The 22,335-nt window shown below is 49.2% G+C and overlaps 1 protein-coding gene across 3 annotated transcripts in view; it reads right to left on the reverse strand.

Moving 5' to 3' along the window:
• Nucleotides 1–7,002, reverse strand: part of Smim20 (small integral membrane protein 20) — a 47,801-nt gene extending 40,799 nt beyond the window's left edge. For 2 of the 3 annotated variants that reach the window (XM_036201336.1, XM_036201337.1), the window contains exon 1: nt 6,761–7,002. In XM_036201336.1, coding sequence (XP_036057229.1) covers nt 6,761–6,875 — 115 coding nt within the window. In that variant the 5' untranslated portion in view covers nt 6,876–7,002. The remainder of the gene's footprint in view (nt 1–6,760) is intronic. The other variant, XM_036201338.1, reaches the window with a different exon arrangement.
• Between the last annotated feature and the right edge of the window lie 15,333 nt (nt 7,003–22,335).

Below are 22,335 nucleotides of genomic sequence, written 5' to 3' on the forward strand. Positions count from 1 at the left end.
TAGAACTGGGAGAGATCAAGATTAGAAGACTGCTCTTATTCTATCCCATGTCACCATTTGACTTCAATGCCCGAAATACACGCTGTTTTAAAGAGCCAGCCTCAGAACTGGACTAGTTGTAGGATGTAAAGACCCATCTGGCTTCAAGTTCGGATCCCCTGAGACCTTGGACAAACAAACTGGTAACAGGATGAAAGAGACAGCAATCCTTGGGCTCCCCCAACAGCACGGCAGAACTGTGCCCACACCCCGGTTTCAGATCATCGGGCCCCAAGGCTAACTCCACCTCCCAGCAGTCACAGCAGGACTTGAGCTATGGATTGACCTTGTACTCACTCCATTGAACAGTTACTCAAGTCTTGATGAGCCAGTGAGAGAGCTACAGATCACACTGTCAAAAGGAAGCGAACTAAGACACTTGTCACAGGGGCCTGCTACTTGGTGATCACAGGGCTCTCCTTCGATCTGTGTGACAAAGCTGTCTTCCTCCTCATTCCTGTTGCCCGAGGGCTTATCCTACCGGAGCAGGCGGGGAACCTGACCAGCCCTACACTCCCCACATCCAGACTGGCTGAGGGACCTGACACCTTGGGCCCTGTTGAAAAACTGTGGCCCACTCCCTGGAACAAACAGAGCTTAAGCAATAACAAATGTACACGGGGCAGTCGGAAGCGAGGAGGAATTGAGAAGCAGCTGGGAGGCAGGAGCAAAGTAAATCAAGAGCTCAGGTGGAGAGACGGCCACAGCCGCCCAGGGAAGAGCATTCAAGGAGGGACTGTCCGCTTTCGACAGAGGAGGAGAACCACCTCTCCTTGGGCTGCTGAAATCACGATGCTAATACAAAGTTGTTGTGGAGTATTACTTTAACTATGTAAAGGTGTCTTGCATTATTTAAGTTGTATTTGTTTAACTAGGCAAAGATGTGTTTCATTTGTTTATGCTGCATTTGTTTAATGTAAAGCTGGGTTGCCGGTTTACCTTGCCTGCCAGAGGCACCTGAATGGCCAATAGCTAGGCATTAGAAGGACAGGCGGGGCTGGAGGACAGAGAGAATAAGTAGGAGGAGAAACCTAGGCTCCAGAAAAGAGATGAGGAGAGAAGAAGGGAGAAAGAGAAAGAGACACCCGGGACAAGCCACACTGCTGCTAGCCTGCTAGACACAGAGTAGGACAGACAGAAGGAAAAAGGGTAAAAAACCCCGAGGCAAAATGTAGATGAAGAGAAACAGGTTCACTGAAATTAAAAGAGCCTAAGCTAAGGCTGAGCTTTCATAACTAATAAGTCTCTGTATCACGATTTGGGAGCTGGTTGGCAGCCCAAAGAAAGCCTGTTACAAAGTCCTCCTCATAAGCATTCCATCTGATATGTATTCTCCCTGTGAACAAGCTGGGACGCTTCCCTAACTGACAGCTGCTGGACCCTGAGGTCCTGGCTGTCCTAGGAGCCAAGCAGCCAGGCAGCTGCACTCACGTCAGCACGGGCACTTCTGAACACTCCACGGTTACCTTGAAGAAGACATGACTGGTTCAAACAGCTTATGCTGGACTCGCTAGCATTGCAACACTTACTGAAATCTAGATGAACCTGCCATCATTCTGCCGGCCTAGAAGAGGGGTTTCTGTGACTGGGGAAAAAAAGACACGTGCACAATTGATGGGAGCAGCGTTCTTTGTTAGTGGACAGGGCTGCTATGATTGGTGCAAACACTCCTGCCTTGACTACGCAAGCAGGATGTGTGCTTACTTTGTGACCTGGCTGAAGATCCTCTCCCGTGTTCCCCTTCCTCACCCACCCGGGGGTTACGATGTTAGGCTCCATAAATACACATGTGGAGGACAACTGGAGAGCTGGTTCTTCCCTTCTACCATGGAGCATCCAGGAATCAAACTCAGGTCTTCAGGCATGGCAGCAAATGAACCATCTTGCCAGCCCCTATCAGAAGCAGCTGAGAGGCAGGCAAAGCCAAAGGACCCCAGGCAGTCGGTAGACAACACTTGAGAATGCTTCACTTACAGAGGGTTTGTCCTACAACTTGCCGCTCCAAGCCACATGTTCCTGCATCCACACCTGCCCTTTCTCTAGAGCTGTGGGAAGAGGTGCCTCAACTCTGCCTAAGGCTGTGTCTACCTGATCTCAGGGCCCATGTCCCCTCCCTCTCAATCTGTGCCTGTCTGGACTCTCCTGGTGTTCCCATGCCTCCTAGTCCAAACTGAAAGCAAAACCTCATTCTCCCTAGACCCTCTGCCGGCTTCAAGGGTTGCCATGCTCCTAGCAACAGACAACATCTTTCACTGCCCATCTGACAGACTGTTTACTTACTCTCAGACCCGCTGCAACCTTCTTGCTCACGTTCAAACCACTGAAAGCATCGACCAACAGTTTATTTTTATCAGCTCCTTTATAAGACATATATAATGGACACTTTCACTTATCTCTATTTCCAAGCACCTAACCTGGAGGGCACCCCTTCCATAGAGAGCTGCCTTCATGATGCTATAGGTACTCTTTAAGCCTCTCTATGCCCACTCCTCCTGAGGCTCCTTTGTGGGCCTTTTTTCCTCTGCTGCCCACTTCTCAGCCCTTCACATGCTGTTGTTCTGGGCACTACATCTTCCCAGCTTGGAGCACTCGCCAGAATCCCAACCTAGTGCGCTGACTGGCCCCAGTGCATGCTGCTGGTGCCCTCACCCCATTCCAGACTGGGTATTGTTCTGCCTCTGGGCAACTCCAGAGGCACATGGGTGCCCAGCCCTCCAGCTTTCCAAAATGGAACCTTTTCATCCTCATCCCTCAAACTGGTGCCTTCCAATTGGTTGCCACCATCACCACAACCACCTTCCTGGTTGCTGTAGTCAGGGAGATAGGAGCCACCCTCCCTCACCCTTGGAGCCTGTGCTGGTTTGAATAGCCTCCTGTATTTGAATGGCTGGTCACCAGGGAAAGGATTCGTACGTGTGGCCTTTTTGGAGGGAATGTGTCACTATGGGAGGGCTTTGAGATTTTCAAAAGCCCAAGCCAGACCCAATGGCTCCTGGTCTCTTCCTGCTGCCTGCAGATCCAGATGTAGAACTCTTAGCTACTTCTCCAGCACCACGTCCGCCCGTGTGCTGCCATGCTTCCCACCATGATGAAAATGGACTAGACCTCTGAAACTGTAAGCCAGCCCCAATTAAATGCTTTTATAAGAGTTGCTGGGATCATGGTGTCTCTTCACAGCAACAGAACAGTAAGGCAGGGCTCATCAGTCACAGCCCCTGTGCACTAGTCCTTCAGTCCCAGAGGTGTTCTGATACAGGTTGGGTACCATTTCTTGAGTGGGGAGAAAAAGATACTGCTTGTCAGTACCCATCTTTCTGCCTCTGACCCTTCAGGTCTCTCCTCCCTGTAGTGGCACTGAAGCTGGCATACAGTGAGTGTGGTCACCTTGTTAAAACTCATCAATAGCCTCCGCTGGCTGGTCTGGGAGGATAGCGGTGGGGTAACTGCAGGGTTTTAATTAAGCAAGCCAGATAATTGCACTTGAAGGGCAAATGGCAGGATCCGTGCCAAAGACCCGGAGGGCTCCATATTTCCTAATAAACCAAAACACAGTCCCCAATACAAATTCTCACCAAAGCAGCAGAGTCAGGTGTACGTCAGAAAGAACTCAACTGGAGCCAGCAGGGTGCTCAGCCAGTAAAGCGCTTGCCAAGCAAGCCCGCTGACCTCAATTCAATCCCTCAACCATGGAAAGGCAGGTAAGAAATGACTCTACAGAGTTGCTCTCTGACCGCCACACATAAGCTATGGTGTGTGCACCCCTCAATAACACACACTAATACATTTTCTTTAAAGGTGTTAAAAAAAAAGAAGACAGTAATGCCCACAAGAAAGGCAGGAGGGACAGATGGAAAGACAAAGCGTTGGTGACGAGATAAACAGTGGTATTAGGGACCAGAGGGGCAGGGAACAGGTTGGGCTGTTCCATCAATATGCAAGATGCACATGGACAGGACAGGGTGAGAAGAGTGGCAGGCAACGGGGTGTTGGGGCCACCCCACACATGTCCCGAATCTAAACTGCACCAAGTGACAACTAAAACTCGCATTTTGAGCATAAAAAGAAAGTGGCTAAATACTCTAAATACTAAAAACTGAATGCACTGAGGTGCTCAGAAGCTCACCCACACAGCAGGCTCCCAGTTCCTGTCCTAAGCACACACGGAACCAGCTGGACATGTTTACCGCCGGGCCAGCCAGCCCCAGGCACACACCTGCTCACCTCCATCTCAACACCTCCACCTCCTTCCTCACCAAAGCCCTCCTTTTAAAAGTGTTTCTTGGGCTGGAGAGATGGCTCAGCAGTTAAGAGCACTGGTTGCTCTTCCAGAGGTCCTGAATTCAATTCCCAGCAACCACATGGTGGCTCACAACCATCTGTAATGAGATCTGGTGCCCTCTTCTGGCCTGCAAGCATACATGTAGGCAGAACACTGTATACATAATAAATACATAAATCTTTTTTTTTTAAAGTGTTTCTTGTACAATTCCTAATATGAGCATATACTAGGAATGTCTACAAGTAATACGTCACTGAATTCACCCCAAGTCTGTAAATTCAGCCAGGTAAACACCACCATCACAGCCAAGGGAACAAGCAAGATTCAGAGGGAGGAAATACCTTGCCTATAGGTTATTCAACTAACAGATACCACAAAGGGATATTATGAGCACTAAATGGCTTAACAGTTGAAGTGCTTGGAAGAGAGCCAAACAAACAAACAAAAAACCACGAGCTTCCGGTAAAAAATTAGCTATTTAGAGTTACTGACTTTTTGAAAGATTTAGTTATGCCTTTCAGTTAGAGCTGGCTAAATTAATCAAAATAAGCTAAAAGGTGAGCAGGTGTAGAAAGCCTTAAATCTAAAAACACAGATATCATAGTTATTCTTGCAAGAAGTTCACCCCAGAGCCTCACCTGCCTGCCTAAAGCAAGCTGGACAACCAAAGACTGGGGATTATTCCTAGAAGACAGGTAGGAATATAGGGCATGATTCCTCTTCACTGGCTGGCTGAGAGCAAGGCTTCTTAACCAGGGCAACCCTCACATTTTGATGCTTCCTTATGGGTGACTTCTGTGCATTGTGGAAAATGGCCCCACCTCTGACCTTCAGTGTTCAGGCTCTAAATACCTATCCACACTATCAGTCACAGAACTGTGGAACATCTCAGATTTATCCTGAATCCTATCTAAGTAGATACTAATTGCCTACTCATCTCTTCTCTCCCTTAGCTGTGACAAGCAAACCCATCTTCAGAGGGCAAAGCATACTAGCTAAGAACCACACTCGTGTCTTCAGAAAGAGGATTTTCCCAAGGGAACCCACAGCAGACCTTCTGTCTCAAGTCCAACTCTAGAAGCTGTAATAAAATAGCCTGGGGCAAGGATCCAGTGAGGGAGAAGGATGGAGAAGATTCTGCAGGACCTTAGACAAGCCCATATTCCCTCCATACATGGCGCATGCAGGAGGGCTTGAGGGCAGGAAGCAGAGACCATCACAGTCTGGGCTGATGAAAAGAAGCTGCCAGGGTGTGTGTGTGTGTGAGTGTGTGTGTGTGTGTGTGTGAGTGTGTGTGTGTGTGTGTGAGTGTGTGTGTGTGTGTGTGTGTGTGTGTGTGAGTGTGTGAGTGTGTGTGTGTGTGAGTGTGTGAGTGTGTGTGTGTGTGTGTGTGTGTGTGTGTGTTAAAATGCTCTGCCTCCAGAAAGAAACCGAATGCTACAGCATTGGAGATGGGCAGAGCATTTACATGGCACTTGAAATCGCCAAGCTTCAGCCTCGGCTAATATTCCCCGGGGGCTGGGCTGGCCCTCTTCCATCTTCAAGATGACTCAGGTTTCCTGGAGAACAAAATGAGCCTCTAATGCCTCATCTCTCCTCTCTGACAGATGGTTTCAGATGTATCAAAGTGCTAATCCTTGCTGAGGTATAGGTCTCCAGGAAGGAGAGTTTGGCTTTTAGAATGATAGGACCTGAATGATTAAGGAGGAAAATGACTCCCCGGACATCTGCCATTGTCATGTGAGCAACCAGCTTAAAATGAAGGAAACCAGCAGAATCTGATAAACGATTTGAGGAAAAACTCAAAAACCCAGGTTAACAGTTTAGCTTTGAAATATTTCCATTCCGAGGCATCTTAGGGGATGGAAATGAAGCGCAATAAAAACACCTTTCAGCTCAGGATGATCGAAGCTCCCGTCTGCACCCCACTGCATCACCATCTAAGCCTGGGTGGATGGAGGGGGCTCTGGAGACAGAAGCCTGGGTTGGTACATTTCCCTGACTACTGTGTGAGCCCATCTGTAAAATGGGTAACATCTACTTCAAGGGAGGGGCTGTGCAAATTCAACGACCCAGTATCTGCCCGGCCTGAGGCACATTAAACTTTCTATAAACTGTGTGTGAACTAGTGTTTAGTGTCGACCTGCTGTGTGCAGGCTGCTTTCCTACACACCAACACCTCTGTGACTCCTAAGATGCTCCACAGTTCTGTGCCTGATCGCGTGGATAGGTATTTAGAGCCTGAACACTGACGGTCAGAGGTGGGGCCAATTTGTCCGAGGTCACCGGGCTGCACAGGGAGAGCCCGGGGCCCGACTGGCCTCACTCCGGTAAGCCCAGCTCCTTTCTCCGCACTTCTAAGAGCAGCTAGCGTAGGTAGGGGCTTAAGGGCGCGGGCGTAACGCTGGGGCTAGCCACCGCGCGGGGTCAGAGGTCACTCACGGTATTCCTCCAGCCTCATAAGGGGCCGGAAGTAGATGGGGTAGAAGGCGGCGCCGACCATGGAGATGAAGCCGCCAAATATGAGCACGGTGCGAAGGTTCCGGGCCACAGCCATGGCGAGAGAGAGGGCTTCAGGGCCCCGGGAGGCCCGACCCGCTCGGAAACCCGATCCCGGCCTCAAGGTCGCGACCTGGCTCGGAAGAGGCGGAGCAGCTTTCGCTTCCGGGCCTTAAGTGCGGGGCGGAGTCTCTGGGCTCGGAGGCGGGGCCTGGGCGGAAAGACACCTAGCGGGGGCGGGGCACCTGAGGGCGGGGGCGGGGCATCGAGCTAAGCCCCGCCTTTCTCGCCCTCAGGCTGCCGCGCGGGACACGAGCGGCAGAAACGACACACCTTTAGCCGCGCTCCTTTCCCGTGGTTTCTTTTTGTCCTCTTACTCGCTCTGGACCTGAGTATTTGCTCCAACCACCACCCTCCTGGTTTACTCTCCGTTACCAACCTCACTTCCCCAGCCTTCCCCCTCAGTATTTAATATTTGGTGACTGCCTGCTAGTAGCCTCTGAGAGACTTTGGGCGAGTCTCTGGACCTCCCTCTTTGAAAGCTGTTTGTGGGCATGAGCCACGAAGGAACAGATCGCCTGGTCCGGAATGATTTTCGAGGTATTTGCAAACTCTAAGCCACTGACTCTTCTGAACCATGCAGCAGCCTTCATGGAGTGGGTTTGAGCATCCAAAGTGGCCTAACTTGGATCTCTCATCCCCTCCTCTCTCCCTGTTCTGTGTGCTGGGTTGTGAGGGAATGACACAGGGGTTCCCAAAACTAACAGAGAGTTGCAAACAAAAACTATTAAAACCCACAACTGCATAGAGTCTGTGGCAGGTTCCCTTGGGCTCCGACTCTTTGCCTGGGGCACAGCCTTTGATGAATGCTACCTCACCCCATGATCACCTTCCTCCATCTCTGCACCTGCCCCCACTTACAGAGCCCAGAAGATATGATCTCCTCAGGGGGTTGGGCAGCTGAGACCAACATTCCCTGGGCCTTCACTCAGTCCCTCAGAAATAGAAATTACACCAGCAGCTGAAGCCGGGGTGCCCAGAGGATATTTATCTTGACCTCAGCAACATTATTTAGTCCTGAGAAGATCTGCAATCTCTTGGAAATGATGTGGTGAGCACAGGTCTTTTTCTCTGTAGTTTTGTAGTTGAATCAAGATTCCATCTACCTCTGGCTCTCGCAGCATATAAATCAGTCGTTCAATCTGTCAGCAGATTTATGGACTCTCTTGCTGTGCCCCGAAACACCAGGCAAAGTGCTAAGGGGGACACAAGATGAATAAGACATGACCTCTGCTCTCCAGGATCCTACTGAGGAACAAATACATGAAAAGATAACTAATCCTGGATACAGCCTGTTGCCGATGAGTGACACAGTCCCACGGGCAACAGAAGTACAAGGAGGGAGATGGATGGCTGGGCAGGAAGGTGGCTGATCCTCAGCCCCCCTCCGGACTTGTTGGGTAAGGAGACAAGACTGCACAGCAGAGAGGGAACTTGTGATACATGAATTAAACACAGGATGGAAGATCACTGAGTGTCGTGTACACTTGTTAACCTAGCAGTCCATGATCGTCTCTGAATGGCTCTGGAGAACAGCTGCTCTCCCACTCTGGATAGATAAGTGAATCGTCTGTCTTCACTCTGCTTCTTCCAATCTTGGACAGTTAAGCACATCCCCAAGCTGACCAAGGTTCTTCCATCATGAATTGGTTGACTGCGGGCTTGAGCCAATGAAGCTGCATCCACCTGGCCATGTGACCCAAGTTAGGACGATCATACTCCATCTCAGCTCTACTGGAAAACTGGATTTGAACTTGAGGGGAAGAGGTGCTGGAGATATGGAGGAGGGACTGAGAATGAGGTCAATACTACAAGAGAGAAACCAGACATTGATGTTGCATCTGAGCCAAGCATCCCAAAACAACATCTGCCCCTGATTGCTATTATATGAGCCAACGAATCCCCGTTCTCAGAAGTCAGCTTGTGTTGAGGTCTTGTATGTGAGTGAGTGAGTGTGTGTGTGTGTGAGTGTGCACAGGTACATAGGGGCACATGCATATGGAGTCAAGAGAACAACCTCAGGTGTCAATTCTGAGGAATGCCATTCACCCTCTTTGAGACGGGGTCTCTCATTGTCCAGGAGCTCATGCTTTAAGCTAGACTGGCTAGTCAGTGATCCCCAGACAACATTTTGTCTCTGCCCTCCCAGTGCTGGGCTTATAAGTGAATGCTACCACACACAGCTTTATTACACGAATCCTAGGGATCAGACTTAGGTCTTCATGCTTTTAAGGTAAGCACTTTACAGACTGAAACATCTCTCCAGCCCTTTGAGGGTTTGTCTTTTACATCAGGAGTCCCAGATGAAATGTCCATGCATGAGATTTCTCCTTGTTTCACATTTCCTAAGACGCAAGGCAAGGACAACTTTTGTATAGACCACCAAAGGCCTACATTCTCTCAGTGTCACACGCAGGCTGAGGGCTGATCTCTTGTGACTTCTTATTGAGCTAGATGTTGAAAGAATGGGCCAGCCTGGTGAGGTACCAGTAGCCACCTCCAAAGCACGAACAGGAAGCTGTGGCATATGAGCCAAGGTGACGTAACAAATGATCCCTGACATCTCTATCCCCTTTATGCTAATCTAAAGGCACTAGATGTTTGGCAGCATGATGAATTTCCCAGTGATGATTCATTTTAAATGTGACCTTGTCACAACCTCGAATCACCTGGGAACAGAGCCTTAGTGGGGGACTTCCTGGATCAGGTGGGCCTGTGAGCATGTCTCCGGCAATTGTCTTGATCTTTAATTGATGTGGGAGGTCCCAGCCCCTTTTGGGCAACACCATTCCCTGGGCAGTGGATCCTGAACTCTCTAGGACAGGAGAAAGCGGGAAGCAGCTGGCAGCATGGGTGAATCTGTTTCTCTTTGCTCTTGACTGTGGATGTCTGTGTTGACTGTGGATGTCTGTGTTGACTGTGGATGTCGAGACTAGCTACTTGACTTCTCTAAAACAATGGACTGTGACCTGAAAATGTAAGCGGAAATAAACCCTTTCTTCCCTAAATGGCTTTTTTTGGGGGGGGAACATTTGTCACAACAACAGAAATGAAGCTAGAATGTCGCCCATGCCCTTTGTGGATTATTAGGATTACCCCCGGACCATAGTTATATTTTCCAGTTCTACTGAATGCAAGTCCATCTCTTTGATGGCAGCATCCTCACATTTCTGAGAAAAGTCTACTCCCCCAGCTTTCTCCTCCCACTGCCCACTGTCTCTTCAACCCATGGGTTTTTTGTCTCTTTGCTTGTTTTTTTGTGGTGCTCTCTGCGAAGAATTGTTATTGTTGATTGAGACAAAAAGAGGAATTGTTCATTAAAAAAAAAAAAACAAAAAAAACCCGACGGTGATTCACGGAACCAGGGCAGGATGTTGGACACCGCATAGGTGCAGGTAGTGGCAGCACCGAATATAATAAAGCCTGTGGTCCTCCTGCTGTTTGCAGCCAGGTAGGGATGAAACATTGCAGAGCACATTTGCTCCCTGGCAGCAGAGCATCCCCTCATAAGAGCTCCCGGTGTTCTTTGCGGAATGACCTCTCCGTTAACACTCTTGGTGGGACCATAAATCCAGGAGCCTGTGCATCCCGGGGAAGTGCAGGGCTGATACCAAGTCCTAGATACCAATTGTCCTGTGCAGTTGCCGTCTCGATTAGTAGTCCCCAAGCCTTTCAGAGGTGGGAGGTGAGGCTCATGGCAATGACCTTTTTCACTGCTGTGAAAAGTTCCCTGGTAAAAGGAGCTAGGGAAGGCAAGGCTTATTTTAGTCTGTGGTTTGAGGGCACACTTCATCCTGGTGGGCAGGCGTGCAGGCGGGGATGCGAGGAAGCTGGGTCACGGCACGTTCACAGTCAGGAAGACACAGAGAGATCAATGCTTGTGCTCAGCTCCATTTCTCATGTTTTGTTTTCAATTTATTCTGGGACCCCAGCCCACATTCAAGGTAGGTCTGTCTTCTTAGCTAGACCTCCTAAACCATCCAGCTCTGTAGAAGCAGCCTCCTAGTGGTGTGTTTCTAGGTTATTCTAAATCCAGGCAAGTTGTTGGGGGGGGAGATTGACCAGGACATTTGCCCAAGGTTACATGGCCTGAAAATGACAGCAGAGATTCTGCTTCTGGAGTCTGGCTCTTCACCACCCACCTAAATCACCCAGCAAAGTCACCGAGCTTATGTTTCCTAGGTATGGCTGTGCAGCTCGTGGGTATCTTTAGACTTACCTGGCAAGGTTCCAGACATGTGCTGGATCTGCATTCAAGTCACTGTTACATACATACCCACAACTCTGCCCATTTTTCAGTAGGAACTGGTTATTCATATCGGCCTTCCCAGTTACCAGGCAGAGAGACACCCCAAGCCGTCCCTGGTGGAGCAGGAGTTCTCCAATGGGAGGGAAAGTGGTTGTAGTCTGAGGCATAAAAGGGTCCACAGCATAGCAGTGGACCTCTGCAAGGGCACACTTAGCCTTTGACCTCTGGAGAAGCCCTGCTCCAGCAACCAGGCCAGGGGCAGTCTCCCAAGTGTCGAGAACTAGGCAGTCTGCCGTCAGAACCCGTTTGACCCATTCTTCTCCTCCTGGCCTGCAGGGGGCATGGTTTCTGCTACACCTGATGTGCCCTGCTGTTGCTTCTGGAGCCTGCCCTTATTGACAACACTTGGAGGGGATTGTGGAGTACTTAGAAAATATGGGCCCACAATAGACACTCAGGCTTTACCCAGCAAGAAACCAGTCCTTCTGTCTCTCCAGCCATGCCAGGATCTGGTCACAGAAGTGGGGCCTTTCTATCCTGTTGGTTTTCATATACTCCACTACTTCCCACTAAAGGCCCCCATTTTATTGTAGGCATGTGCAGAAAAATATCAGGCTTTTCTTTCTTAAGGCCCGTGGATAGGGAGATTCCCATAGATATTGGCCTAGCCCAGGGGAGCCTTTGTTGATGACGCCCCATCTCTAGACAAAAGAAGACATATTGGAACGTCTTCCAGATCTCCTTTGACCCTCTCTGCAGATGTTACTGACTTGAACATGGATATCGGTATCCTCTTCTTTCTCCTCAGTGACCACTGAGAAAAGGGAGGCTGTTCAGATTATTTCCTCTCAGTGATGCGAATCGTCAATACCCCAGAATTTTAATGAATTCCTAATCCCATTTTGCCTGATCCACCGTTCAGAAAAGCCACTGGAGTAAGTAAAATGGCCCCTTTGACCTCCTTTTCTCAAATGTATAATCTGTAAGCAAGCGCAATACCTATAATCCAGACAATACGCAATGATCTTTTTCCTCAGCCTGGAAAATGAAAAGAAAAGTGGGGTGCGCAGGGCACGAGGTGCAGAAACAGAAATAGGCAGCAAGGAGGGAGGGACGTATAGAAGAGCAGGTACTGTGACTCAGCGGACTGCGTCTCTAACCTCCCACCGGAGCAGGCTGACTCCTCTTTGCCTCTAGCTGCGGCTGCCAGCTTGTCTAGCACCTGTCCCTGGGTTGCTGCAAACTCGCATGAGCTTTCCAGGTCTAGCCATCTTCATGCTAGAGGCGTAAGGCTGAAAAATTCCTAAATCTCCTTTAGTTCCCCGGACTGACTGGGGCAGGGCTGGGGATGGAACCCAGGGCTTCCTGCCTTCCATATTGAGCCCCAACCCCCAGGCCCTCAGACAGCTCTCTTATCATTTCATTTTCTGTCCTGCTCTTGCATCAGCTTGGGGACCTTCAGAGCCCAGGGTATGGAGGAGCCTGGGCCAGAGAAAGGACATGTGAGTGTGAAGGAGCCCTTGGTCCTGCCACTTCAGCAGCAGCCATGTGGGTTCTGAACCAACAGCCAAAGTACACAACCAGCTTTCCTATACAGAGACAGACAGACAGACACACACACACACACACACACACACACACACACACACACACACGCCCAGCTCACTTGTAGCTGCCTCCATTTGAATTTCAGGTACTTCCTACCTCAAACTAAAAGCAAATCTGGTCCCACTTTTTTTTTTGTTTGTTTGTTTTTCTGCACTGGAACACTTCAAGCCCACTTTGGGTTTTGCCTGCATTCTGCAGCAGCTCAAGAGACAGAGACAGGCTGAGTAAGCCTTCCTATCCCCAGACAGCCCACCCCTGTGTCCTACATTTAGCTCTTCGAAGCCCAGGAGCCCGGGAGCTGGATGTAGCAATTCCCTTGAGGAAGCAATAGAGCAGAGGAGTAACCTTCCCCATGATCCTTTCCTAGGTGGGCAAGCCCACCCTCTCCCACCCAGGAAGACAATTGGCTCCTTGGGGTCCACGGTTTGCCCTGTGTCTTGGCTTAGATGTGATGGCATAAGCTTTAACCCTGGTTCTCTGCTTAGTCATAACAGATCAAAGTGTTTATCTGGAGGCCCCACTCTCCTTACTCCCAGGCTCAAATCCCAGATGAAAGACCCTAAAAATATAACAAAGATGTTGGTCATTGACTAGGAGATCCAGAGTTCATTCTCTGAGACAAATACAGAATTGAACATCAGAGAAAGACAGAAGACCAAGCATAGGAAAGAAAGTCAAACCTTTTTCCTTTGGGGAATGGAGTGCTCTTAGGCTGGGAGTCTGCTGAATGGACTCCAGGTTGTTTTATAGGGCCCGAGGGTCCTCCCCTTTCTCCCACTTGATACCCACCACCTTTAACCTGACTATGTTGTCCAGGAACAAGAAGCCCATCTCAAGGAGCCCATTTTCACTTTCCCTGTCTACTTATGACCCTCTAACTCTCATTCAGGAACTCTTTCATGGCGATGTTCTGGTGAGGTTATTCTACATGTCTCCCTTCCCCACAATCCTGGAGCTTTCCTGGTGGTGCCCCCTTGAGGGCTGCTCCTGGAGTGTTCCAGGCTGCAGGTCAGCCCATATGCTCCCAGTAAACTCTATTCAAACCCCAGCTTTTCAGTCCCAGTCCATGCCACCAGGAGCCGTCATATCAGATAACAGAAATCAACACAAATGCCTCCAACATGTGGCATGAAGGAGGGCCTCGGGGCTCCATAGCTAATATTTGGGAAAGCCAAAGGAAGTCTGGGTCTGGGGGAAGGTATATGTGCAAAGAGAGACAGACTAAGACAGGATGCAAGTCAAATATGTCGGGATCCCTAGGGTGTACATTTTCATCTCAATCACTACGAAAAAAAAATTGGCTTGGGCTCCTGGCAGGCGCTTTTTCCTTCTTCCCCTGTATGTGAAGATTGAATGCTTGCAGGGAGCAGACCGCCAGTGGTGTCTTGTGCAGGGTGCAGACAGACATCAAAGTTAATCTGCTCTCTGATCTAAGCAAAATGGTAACGAGAGTTTCCTGGGACAGCATCTCCACTAATTGTGGCACCAGAGCCCAGCGGATGTATTTTTAGATCACTGTGAATCCCCCGAAGAAGTGTGGTTACTGGCTATGGGAGAGCAGGCTGGACGCTCATGGTCTGCTCCTGAGTGGTCTGGTGCAGGCCCCGCCCACCTAGTGCTGCTGAGGCCTGGAGAAGCTGGAGAGGCTGAGACGGGATACTGAGACTCGGAAGCTACCTACCGACTGTGAAAATATTTCCAGTTTAGATCATTCCTCAAGGTTCTCTTCTTTGGTCTGCCCTTTTCGCAGAGATCTTTCCAGATGGCTCCCTTGGCTTATTTCTCAACCTGTGGGTAGTGACCCCTTTGGGTGTAGAGGGACCCTTCAAGAGGGGTCACCTAAGGCCATCAGAAGACACAGATATTTACATTAAGATTCATAACAGTAGCAAAATTACAGTTTTGAGAGCAATTTTATGGTTGCGGGTCACCACAACATGAGGAACTGTATTAAAGGGTCGTAGCATTAGGAGGGTTGGGAACCACTGGTCGATACTATATGACCACCCAGTTTTAACCAGTGCCTGTGACTTCCAGTATATGCAGACCCAGGCTTTCAACAGGGTTCTTGTGTGCCTGATAGAAAGCTTCAGGTTTAAGGCCATTTCTGCTCTCTGACCATCACTATCCTTGACACAGTTTGTGACCTTCTCAAGGTCCCCTGGCTGGCTTCCTTGCTGATCTTACGAGGCCATCTTCATCCCTCACTAAGCTGGTTCCTTCTTAGGATAGCTGCATTTGTCTGCTTTCTTTTATGACATCAAAATATGTGAGCTGTCAACGTTATAAAGGAAGATGTTTGCCTAGCTCATCACTTTGGGTGCTGAAAGTCTGAGATCAGAAAAACCTACTAATTTGGCTCCTGATGAGGGCAGCAGTGGCCAGAAAGCACATGAAAAGGTCACGTGATAGAGTAAGAAGCCAGAATGTGGGGAGAGGCCAGTTCTTGCTCTTTGCAACCAACCTAATCTCACAATTACACCACTTTCTCCAAAATGAATTCTTCTTTCTTGGTTTCCTATTTGGACCGTCTGTATCCGTGTAACTACTCAGTATCTACTACTTAAGAATTGAAAACAGTTTTAACTCCCTCTGAAGGTGAGGCCCCTGTGTTCTGATTAGTCGAATCTCCAGTCTCCAGGGTCCAACTCTAAAAGGTCACATCACCTCCCAACATTGCGATACTGAGGAGCTGCCCAGCTCAGAAGCCTAAGCTCCCTCTTTGCTATATCTGTGCACCTCTGAGAAGCAAAATAATAGTTCTCTACTGGGTTATATATGTTCTGGGCCTGTAGCCATAACTAATTGAGTCATCATGGAAGTCTGACCCAGAACACAGTCAAAGACCAAAGGTCAAAACCCCTCCTTCCCCAACAATGGGCCTGCCTAATTGAACTCTGCCTCTGGAAATACGTCTGGAAAGCCAGAGAGAGAGAGTCAGAAGAGCAGTTGGACAGGTACATGGAGAAAGTCAGTAGCAGCATGCAGCAAGCTGAGAGAGAGCCTCAGCTGTGAGTCAGCACAAGCCAAGAGACAAAAGCTTTCTGGGAGTTGATGGTGAGGGAAATGCCTAGGACTAGCAGGGAGCAGAGAAGGACTGAGGAGAATTAGACCGCAGATCCATAAATCCCTCCTGCTGAGGAGTAACAAGATACCTTAAGCCCTGGACCACCGCCTGGGATTCGTGTATTTGTTCATTCATTATTTTCTATCATTTGTGCCGTGCACCCACGGTACACCAGGGGCTCTTCCCAGCATTGGACAGGTGCGGTGTTATCATGGAGCATGCCTTCTAGGCAGGGCAGCAACCAAAGATAGATATTTTTACCTTTATAAAAAATTTTACTAATTTTTAGTTGGGCATATGTAGGTGAGCCTGCATGAGTTTATGTGCACCCTGTGCATACAAATGCCTGTGGAAGTCAGAAGAGAGCATCAGATTCCCTGGAACTGGAGTTACAGATGATTGTAAGTTGCCTGATGTGGGTGCTAAGAACTAAAGCCAGATCCCTCTAGTCCCTGCAGGTTCTTTTTAATTTAGTGTATGAGTGTATGTGTATAATTTATGTGTATTTGTGTTTTGTGTGGGCACACACATGCAGTAGAAGGCATGTGGAAGTCAGAACAGCTTGTGGGAGTCTGTTCTCTCCTTCTACTACAGAGGTTCTGGGGATCAAACTCAAGATTGTAATTCTTGGTAATGGCAAATGCCATTACCCACTGAGCCATCTAGCCATTCTCTAATATGTGTATCCTATTATATATATATAATACATATACATATATGTGTGTAGATAGACAGACAGACAGATAATATTTTTGTTTTTCAGACAAGGTCTCTCTGCATAACCCTGGTTGTCCTGGAACTCACTATGTAGACTAGGCTAGCCTCAAACTCACAGAGATCCACCTGCATCTGCCTTCCAAGTGCTGGTATGAAAGGCTTGCACTCCCATACCCAGTGAAAACAGATATGTGTAAAGGGTAATAACAGGAGCCATAAGATCTAGGAAGAAAACTGAGCAGGTAATGAGAATTGCGTGGGTTAGTTGACAGAGCCCTGAATGAGGAGGAGAGAGCCTGTAGGAGGAGAGAGCCCTGTGGATGTCTGGGAAAGTGGCCCAGATGGGGAGACCATGAATGCAGAATTGCACTGTGACACACTTGTTCTTTATGGGTCCCCTCTCATCAACCTAGGTGGATGAAGCCAGAGAGGAAGTGAGGAAGTGAGGCAGCCAGGGCCACACACCACACAGTGGCGTTCGAAGAGCATGTGAAGGCTTGCACTGACCAGGGTCCACAGCCTTCAGTCCCATCCTCCTGGGAAGTCCAATCTCTGTGGTTTCTAGCCTCCCCAGAGTCCTGCTTCCCCATCTGTAAGTCGTGCTGCTGTTTCTCACAAAAGCCCTTCACTCGAAAGGGCAGGAATGAGTTGTGCTTCCTGACAATAAGAAGAGCTTATCCCAAAGCCACAGTGATTTGGTTTGACAGCCTTCTGGCCTTGGCTTTCTTGGACCCCCTCCACCCTCCGCTCTAGCAATGCTCTGTGGGTGCTTCTGGGGCTCACTCTCTCACTCATCCCCACCCCAACTGTGTAGTGGCTTTCTCCCTAAAGGCCTCTGTCACCATCCTGCCCCGCCATTTTTTTCTTCAATTTTTTTTTTCATTTTTCTTTATTAAGAAAATTTCTACTCACACTACATACCACCCACAGATCCCACCTCCTCCCTCCTTCCACCTCCCAACCCTCTTTCCCAAGCCACCCCACATCCCCCAAATCGAGGTCTCCCATGGGGAGTCAGCAGAGCCCAGCACACTGAGCCTAGGCAGGTCCAAGCTCCTTCCCACTGCACCAAGACTGCACAGGGCTCACACCACAGGCACCGGATTCCCAAAAGCCTGCCCATGCACCAGGGACAGATAGATCCCGATCTCCCTGCCTGGGTGTCCCCCAAACAGTTCAAGCCAAACAACCACCTTCCATATCCAGAGGGCCTAGTCCAGTCCCATGGGGGCTCCACAGCCACCAGTCCACAGTTGATGGGCTTCCACTAGTGTGGCCAGTCATCTCTGCACATCCTCCTATCATGATCTCGACATCCATCCCCCCCACCCCTGCCTGCAGAATCCCTCTTCTCTCTCATTGATTGGATTCCTGGAGCTCAGCCTCTGCCAGGCCATTCTTAAACCCCTGCTTCTGCAGAGAGTCCACCTGTGAGAGTTTGAAAACGCCTCTTCCCTAAACTCCAACTCATTTGTGGCTTCATGTCTACTCCAAACCGATGGCTTAAAAATTAAAACTACCATTAGCTCTTGCTATTCTATGGCTGATTAGGAATTCTTTTTTGAAAACCTGTTTTTACATGTATTTATTTGTTTTGTGTGTGCATGGTTTGGGGCACATTCATGCCATGGTGGGGGTCAGATGACAACTTTTGGGGTCAGTTCTCTCCTTCACGCTATGGGTCCTAGCAATCGAACGCAGGTCATCATCCTCAGCAGCAAACATCTTCACCTGCTGAGCCATCTCCCCAACCCCTGACAGGGGAGTCTTCTCAGTGTGTGATATGAATGAATGTTGGACTAGCTGAAGACTTCTGAGGAAGCAGCCCAGGGTGGCTTGGCATTGCAGATCACCCCCAGTCATTTCAGCTGGCCACCAGAAAGACCAGCAGCAAGGATGTCGGAGCTGAACAGCTCTGGGCGGAAGCAGAGACCCAGAATTCCCAGCTCTCTTCAGCCTACTGCTGCTTTCTCTGTGATTTTCCACACACCAGCTACAACACAGGCTGTAGCACCTCTTACGCGTCTGCTCATCTGACATCCTAAGGTTTCAGCCTCTGATGAGACACTTCCTCATGTCCAACTCCATGTTCCCCACTCACTAATCACTAGGTATGCTGCTCAGCTTGTTTGTCTGTTAGTTGTTTTTGTTGTTGTTGTTGTTTGTGTTTTGTTTTTAGAGACAGGGTTTCTCTGTGTAGCTTTGCGCCTTTCCTGGAACTCGCTTTGGAGACCAGGCTGGCCTCGAACTCACAGAGATCCACCTGTCTCTGCCTCCCGAGTGCTGGGATTAAAGGTGGGCACCACCCCCGCCTGGCTGTTTTGTCATTTTGACATAAGCTAGGGACATCTGGGAAGAGGGAACTGCAATTAACAAAATGCCTCCATAAAGTTGTCCATAAATGTCTGTAGGGACATTTTCTTGATTAATGATTGACATGGGAGGGTCCAGCCTCCTGTGGGTGGTGACACCCTGGGACAGGTGCTCCTGGGTTGCCTAAGAAAGACAATTGAAGGGTTGGGCATTTAGCTCAGTGGTAGAGTGCTTGCCTTGCAAGAGCAAGGCCCTGGGTTCGACCCTCAGCTCAAAAAAGAAAGAAAGACAATTGAGCAGACCATGGGGACGGCGGGGGAGAGGAAGTCAGGAAGTAGCTCTCTTCCTTGGTCTCTGCTTGGGTTCCTGTCTTGAGTTGCTGCCCCAACTTCCCTTCCTGGTGGACCGTAAGCCGTAGGGTGAAATAATAAGCCCCCATCCTCGGTCCTGGTGTTTATCCCGGCACTAGAACGCACACTTAGGACAGCAGCAATAAGCAGTAGTGAGGTTGCTCTACGATGCACATCATAACATCTGTTACGTCGAATCTCTACCCTGACTGGACTGACATCCCTGTTTTACCAAAAAGGAAACTGAGGCTCAGAGAGCCTCAGCCTTGCCCATTGTTAGTAAGTGCCTGTGTTTTTAGTCAGTCTTCCCTCTGCTGCCATACCACCATCTTGGCACAGCCCACAGACCAAGCGATTTAAACAACACACATTCCCTTTTAGAGCTCTAGAGGATGGGGTGGAACCCATGTCCGGGGAGGGCCACATTCATGGCTTGCCCACTTCTTCTTCTCATTGTGCCATCCTATGAAAGAAGTGGGGGAAAGAAGTCTAGTGTGTAACTCCCCCCTTCTCTCCGTGTGTGTGTGTGTGTGTGTGTGTGTGTGTGTGTGTGTGTGTGTGTGTGTATACACACGCACCACACGGTATGTTTTAAAGGTTCTGCCAATCATCAGGGCTCCACCCTCATGTCCTAATTAGTGGCCTCTGGCAGATCTCAGCTCCTAAGGCCAATATACTAGAGATTAGGAGTCCTAGTTTGCTTTCGATTGCTGTGATAATCATCACGACCCGAAACAATCGGGGGAGGAAAGGATTCTTTCGGCTACACGTCTCGATGATAGTCCATCATGAAGGCGGGGCAGGGGGCCAAGGCGGGAGTCTGGAGGCAGGAACTGAAGCAGACTGGAAGAGCAACGTTGCTTTCTGCCTTGACTTCTGTAGCTTGCTCAGTTTCCTTTTTTTTTTTTTTAAATACAACCCAGGGTCACCTGCCCAGAGGTGGCAGTGCCCATACTTTGCTGGCCTCTCCCACGTCAATCATCAGTTGGGAAAATGCTCCCATAGACTTGCGTGCAAGCCAACCGATGGAAGCATTTTCTCAAGGCGAGGTTCCCTCTTCTCCCATGATCGTAGCTTGCGTCAGCTTGACAAAACCCCAAACCAGCACAGTAGGGCTTCGCTATAAAGTGAGATGAGGGTGGTACACAGACCTTCAGTCCGTAGAGCAGGCCGTGAGGCAAAGTGCATGGGTCACTCTGTCCTGGTTTACTGAAGTGTCACTGGGAAGAGCAGGGAGAGAGAAAGAAGTTCAGATGGTGGATGGTGATACGGAGCCATCAACAGCTGCTCCAGGTGGGTACAGTCGACAGTACCATGAGTTCCAGCCCTGAGCCCCTTAGCAGCCTGCTAAACAGTGCAGACAATGTAGGGCCTTGGTAAAGAGCAGGAGGCTTACCAGATCCAAGGGACTGATGTAAAAGTTCCCTCCCAAATTCCAATTTCCTATCTGCCAAGATAAGCGATAGGGGCTCATGGTTCAGCAGCACAACCGCTTCACCAGAGTTTCTGGACTACTTCCTTCCAGCTAGAATATGGATTTCCTCGCTGTTAGGGACCAGTGCCATTTTCTTGCTCAGTGAAAACCTAGATGGGAAAGATTCCATTTTTATCCCGGAGTATCAATCTGTATGCAGTAGGCCACTCTCTACAGAGGAGACGTGAAGTGGACACCTCATATCCATGGAGAAGCCAATCAAATTCCAGCGTGTTCTATATTGAACAGCTTCTTATACCTTTGTTCTTTTTGCACATAAAGATATTGTTGGCCCAAATGCCCCCCCCCCCAAAAAAATGGCTTCTACTTTGCTTCATGAATGGCTACAGTCAGCAAAAAGTGGACACAGAGACACAGAGAATGTTGCCCCTGTCACCAGCAGCCTCCCAGTCATGGGACTGACTCCTGCCTTCCTGTACCCACAGCTTCCTTGAGCCACATATGGGAATGGCAACCTCATGCGTGAATGTTAGTGGGCAAGCGAGCAAGCGAGTCTTTGACATTTCAAGGACAGAGTTATGCAGCCCCTATGCACTCTGGGCATTAGCGGAGTGTTTTCCTGCTCAGCCAATTTTCTTAACCCTTTATGGTCAATTCTCTCTTGGGCCAAGTCCCCTTCTCAGCCCCAGGGAGGCTAAAACAGGATATTAACTTTTTCAAAACACCACCTTCACCTTCTTAGAAATTCTGAAACTGAGAAGTCTGCTGAATGCTAAAAAAAAAAAAAAAAAAACACAAAAGCCCATCCAGAAAAATGTCATCTACCCATGCATGTAAGGTTCTCTAGGACTGTCATGGGGGCCATCACAAGCACAGTGTCATCGTATGTGGACTGTCGGTCACACCGAATAGTTTTTTTGTCCCTGCCCTGTCCCCACCTCCATAGTCATTGTCTACATTGCTGCCAGGCTGTACTTTTAGAAACTGAAGCCGGGGAGACGGCTCAGTAGGCAGAGTGCTTGTCACTCAAGCATGAGGCCTGAAGATGGGTTCTCAGAAATCCTATTTTAAAGAGACAAAAAAGACCAGGCATGGTGGCATCCATGTAACCCCAGCACTGCGGAGATAGAGACAAGTGGATTTGAGGGCATCATGCCAGCCAGCCTAGCCTCTAGGTCAGTGAGAGACCTAGTTTCCAAAAAGAAAAAGCATGAGGTAGACAAGCCCCGAGGAATGACACCCGACATTGTTATGCACAACACACACACACACACACACACACACACACACACACACACACACACGCACACACACACACACACACACACACACACACACACACACACACATTCACTCACAGAGAGAGACAGATCAGATCGTACAATCCTTTGTTCAGATATCCCAGAGACTTCCCAATCGCTCTGAATTTACCCTGACATCATCTTATTTCCAAGAAGCTCCTGGATGGCTTGTCCCTGTCTACATCTCCACTGCATCTCCCCCTAGCCTCTGGTGCCGAGGCAAGTTTCCTGCTTATCCTTGAACACATCAATAAAGACCCAGGCTCGGGGCCTTTACAGTACATCTCCTCTGCCTGCAATGTTTATTCAGTTGGCCTTAGTTGGGATCTGAGTGTCTGTTCAAGTGGTACTTCTGCTGTGGTTTGAATGGCCCCACCAGAACTCATATGAAATTTAATTCCTGTTGCAAAACATTAGG

This window comes from Onychomys torridus, chromosome 10, assembly GCF_903995425.1.
Source record: "Onychomys torridus chromosome 10, mOncTor1.1, whole genome shotgun sequence".
Taxonomy (NCBI): Eukaryota; Metazoa; Chordata; class Mammalia; order Rodentia; family Cricetidae; genus Onychomys; species Onychomys torridus.